The sequence below is a fragment of the Sitophilus oryzae genome, unplaced genomic scaffold (genome assembly GCF_002938485.1).
Source record: "Sitophilus oryzae breed Bouriz unplaced genomic scaffold, Soryzae_2.0 scaffold_1898_pilon_pilon, whole genome shotgun sequence".
NCBI classification, from domain to species: Eukaryota; Metazoa; Arthropoda; class Insecta; order Coleoptera; family Curculionidae; genus Sitophilus; species Sitophilus oryzae.
Genome location: NW_022146610.1, coordinates 179005 through 183930, shown reverse-complemented (window position 1 = coordinate 183930; position 4926 = coordinate 179005). Strand labels below are relative to the sequence as shown.

The 4926-nt window shown below is 31.1% G+C and overlaps 1 protein-coding gene across 1 annotated transcript; it reads right to left on the bottom strand.

The window, feature by feature from the left end:
- Positions 1-294: 294 nt before the first annotated feature.
- LOC115883405 lies at positions 295-846 on the bottom strand. The gene has a single exon (XM_030901765.1). The coding sequence runs from the start codon at positions 844-846 to the stop codon at positions 295-297; it is 552 nt and encodes a 183-aa protein (XP_030757625.1).
- Between the last annotated feature and the right edge of the window lie 4080 nt (positions 847-4926).

Genomic DNA, 4926 nt, shown 5'->3' with positions numbered 1-4926 from the left:
AATTTCTACAGCTATTGCCTTCTCTCCGTCCCCAATTTTCATCCTTTCCCATCAAAAACCTCGTCTTCATTTAAGTTTCTCGCTGTCATCGCCTGATTGATATCATCGCCTGATTGATGTCATCCCGCCAACTCCTTCTGGGCCGTCCTGTCTTTCTTCTTTCCAAAGGCGTCCAATCTAATATCTTTCTGGGACATCTGTCAACGTTTATTTAATTCTGTCTTTTTTCTATGTTTTTGTGTATGTGTCTATACATTTGCATCTGCATTCGGATGTGGTCGTTTCTTATTCTTTCTAGTTTTGATCGTCTGCAGCTTCTTCTTGAAAATCCATTTCAGTTGTCATAAGTTTATTTTTATTGGCTTTTGTAACATCCCATATTTCGGAACCGTAGAGAGTTACACTTTGTACTATGCTACTGTAAATGCGCTTTTTTGTGGATCTTTTAATTTGTTTATTCCAGGGAAGAGAGGTCAATGTTCTGGCTACTGTTCTACCTTTATTTACTCTTTCTTGCATTTCATTTCCGCTGTTTGTTTTATTAAATATTATTCCAAGGTATTTACTAGGTTTTATTCCTCTTGTGTTAGTGTCTAAGGTTAGGTATTTTATCTCTTCATTGACTACTATAAGGTATTCACATTTCGAGAGATTCGCCTCGTATTCTTCTTGGAGTTTTCTGATCATGTAACTGAGATCTTTTTCGTCTTCAGAAATAACTATCTGATCATCCAGAAAAAACAATGTAAATAATGTGTCATCCCTCACTCTCCCTCGCCCATATTTTTGCATTTTCTCAGCCAATTCACCAGAGCTTTGTTGAATACTGTAGGAGATAAGCAGCATCCTTTTCTAAATCTTTTTGTTGTATTAATAGAGTTGGTAACCTCATTTCCTATCTTAATTCTTGCAGAGTTATTTTTATAATAGATTTACAGTAGATCTTAAATTGAAGTTCTTCATCTCCCTCCAAGTTTTTTCCAAACCTATGAAAGTAACATGGGCTAACAACTGCTACGCTGTACTTTTTTCTCCAAAGCGATTTTGAGGGTAAAAAAGCATTATCCACAGTCGATCGACCACACAGTGCTTCGAACATATGGCTCTAGAGGACAAAAATCCAAAACTTCTCTTTTATTGTAAGCAATTTATTCAAACTAGGTTTATTTGACACAAATGATGAGTACTCTCATTGTACTAAATGATGATGTTCTTAGTGCAACGTTTATGAAAAAAAAATCTTGTAAATAATAATAATGTTGGAGCTGTGTTCCATCTAAGCAAATAATAAGTTATAGTATGAAAACGGTGTAAGTATTAAATAAATTCCTGTGATAAAAAAGAATTGAAATAACATTAGAACATGATTCCTACAATATAAGCCTAATATAAGATAAAAATGTTTTTCTTTAATGAAAAAGAAACATTAATGTTATATTTAATTAAAAAAAAAATTAAGAGAGGTACTATAAATTTACTTTAGGACAACAAAATGCATAGATCGTAACTACTCTGATTCAGGAGAATCACTGCTGACAGAATCTTCCAAATTTATAGTATCCAAATCACAGGTAGTTGAAGTATCCTCACATATAAGATATTTCTGTACATCATTTTCTAATATGTTACTTTTTCGCGTTGTTACTGTTCATTTTGTCGGTATGAGGGGTTCTGATGTTAATAGTTACCTCTTTAATAGACCATATCCATATATTATTTTTTCCTTTTCTTGGGTATGAGATTTTATAATAAATTGAAAGATGGACACTTTTTTTATGCGACGTTTCGCTCCAACATAGTGGACTTTTTTAGGCACAAGTGGTGTCTCATTTGACTGGAAGGTTCATCAATATCTAATAAGAACATATTTTTTGAAATACAAATAATTTTGAGTTCTTGTTCTTATGATCAAGCCAAGTATTAGCCAGATCGGCATTGCTTATCAATTTTACTCCATCTGAAAAGTATTATAAAATAAAGTTCGTCGCAAGCAGACGCAGGTGAACTATACAAAAATTAAAAGTGTATGAATATGGCAACAAAAATATTCAATAAATACGATATGTTTTGATATGTTTTTTTTAAATGCCTTTTTGAAGTTTGAAAACGTAAAATTTTTATACCCATTTAAGAATCAGCTTAAAAATAAATAAAAACTAAACAATCACGAACTTGTTTAGACATAAATTTAAAGTACATACCTTGTTTAACAATATCCATAGTGGCTTTCAATTAAGTACGTACCCGTTTAACTCCATAATATACAGAACTACTATGAATGTTATTCTTTTCACTGATGAGATAATGATCGCAAAATTTATTTTTAGTGAAAATATTTGCTAACAAAAACGCTGTTTATGAAAAATAATATACAGGATGGTTGAACATTGCTATAAGCATAAAATTATATATTCAGATATTAGTAAATTTTAACTTATTTTTTGATTTTTGTCCATGGGACGAAGCACTGTGGACCAGTTCGAAAACCCGCCTGTTCTTCTGGCTGTTTCTCGATGATCTCCTCTTCAATTTTGTTTTTAAGTACCCGTGAGTATATTCTGCCTATGGTTGGTATTACTGCTTTTTTTTCTCTGTAATTTTTTGGAAGAGAAGAATCAATAATTATCTTTGAAAATTAATATAGAAATGTAAATCTCAGGGTTAAAAGTTATTGTTTTGCTTTTGGGTAGCTTTCTATATTACATGTGTATGTTAAGATTACATAACCGCACGCCATTGAAATTCTTATCAAAGTCGTAAAAATAGATAGAGACGTCAACTAACGATCAGAATATTTGCATTTATATTACATTTTTATTTCCCCGTGGCCTTCCACTAGCTGAACCACCAATGGTAATAAAAACTCCCCATCTCTCTCTCTTTTTCTCTTAATGCCACACTTTAGAGATGTACGATACTCATATTAATATCGATAATGCTTGTATTCGATCCAAAACGATCAAATAAAAAAAACATCACAAAATTTCATAGAAAAACACCTTTGATATGATAAAAAATTGGGTTATACAGGGTGGTCCGAACTGTATTCGAGAAACTTCGACAGCATATTCTGTAGATAAAAATAAGTGAAAAAGTTCGTATAAATGTATATCCTAAAATGCTTAGTTTTGGGTGATACAGGGTGTAGAAATTTCATTTTTATTTCGATTTTTTCCAAATAATTTATGAAGTGACGTCAATATTTGGATGAAAATTTGGGTCTGGGAGTTTTTTTGTTTTTTTTTGATGCCTAACTTTTCGTTCTTTTTAAGAAATATTTATTCAATGATACCAATTATATCTTTTTAGAACGAAAATTAGGAAGGCAAAACTTTGTATTTTCCAAAAGTATCTCGATCGTAAGTTCAAGAGAAGTAGCCTTAAAATTGTTCCATTTCTGTTTTGTATTAAATATACCATTTTTTTTCCATAAAATGGATTAAGTGGTTAAAAATAAAATTCTTATATTTCTTTATATCATGGAACGCAATAGCGCAAATAACACAATAATAATAATTATTTACACTGCAGAAACCAGAAGTAAGAAAACACTGTAAAAGAACAAAATTTGTATCAAAATGTATTATAAATATAAGTACCTAGTATAACAACATACTAAAATGGTAAACACTGGTACATCGCCACGATTTGGTGGACCTCCTTTAGTCATTTTTTTCTCTTCTTTTCTCTCCAAGCAGTTGGTTTGTTAGCATACTCATTCATCGAGATTAACAATCTCAGATTGACAATCTCACCCTTAAATTTTATATGAAACTGATTATTGAATATTAAACATACCTGTATATTGATCCATCAATAACTTACCGAATATCGGTGTAAGAAGTTCTTTGAAGTGTTTAAATCTTTCTTTCTCTGGTCCATTTAGATTTTTATTATTTCCAAATTAAAAAAAATTATATTGCAGAGTTAACCTCTTTATCATTATACGAGAGTATTTGAAGTTTTCATTCATTGGAGTCAAAATTTGGTAAATTGGGTATCGAGTAAGGGAAGAGTCGCTGCTATAATATTAATAATACTCTTAGGAAGGTGTAAGAAGGTAATTAAAAACTTGTGCTTACCTTAAAATCTCTTTTAAACTACACACAAACAGAACATTTATATATAGCTTCCAAACATAAATGACAGCAATTTTCATTTCATAGCCATCGCTGATGCCGTTTTTTTCGATCACACGGTAGTTATTAGACTGAAATTATAAATTTGAAATGTTTTTGTACCAAAATTTCAACAGAAACTGTTTTATCATCTTTTTCGAAGAAAAAATTATGATTAATTTAAAAGAATAGGAAGTTCCCAAATTTATTATTTTAGTCAAATAACTATATATCTACTCAACATGTTTATTCGGTAATTTTAAACAGGTATGGACGAAAAGTTATTACACTTCAAAGTAGTTTAAACATATGTAGGTGGCGCCCTCTCCATGTAGGAGTCATATTGACATCAATATCAAATTCATCATGTCAAAAAACTCCCAGATACCAATTTTCATCCAAATATTGGTGTTGCATCAGAAATTATTTAGAAAAAGTCGAAATAAATATGAAACTTCTACACCCTGTACTGTTTACTTAGCATTTTAAAACATATTAAATAAGTCAGATAAAAATACGTATCTGTAGAATAGGCTGCCGAAGTTTCCGGATTACAGTTCCTACCACCCTATATAGTAGGGTTTTTTTTTTCAACAGCATCCGGTAAATTTACAAGAACTACCCACACAAACATTATTTCTTTAGAAATAACCTTCAAATTAATCAAGGTCAATACTTCTTCGGCTCAGGGATCGATGCTGATGGAAAACATACCATCGAGCAAAAATTGATCCAGTATCCCGCTAGCTATACTACTTATAGGAACTGTCCAAATTTATTGTCAAGGTTTATGCTCCTTTGTAAATGG

Coding starts and splice junctions, on each gene's coding strand:
- LOC115883405 (XM_030901765.1), bottom strand. CDS start 846: ATGCTGCTTATCTCCTACAGTATTCAACAAAGCTCTGGTGAATTGGCT.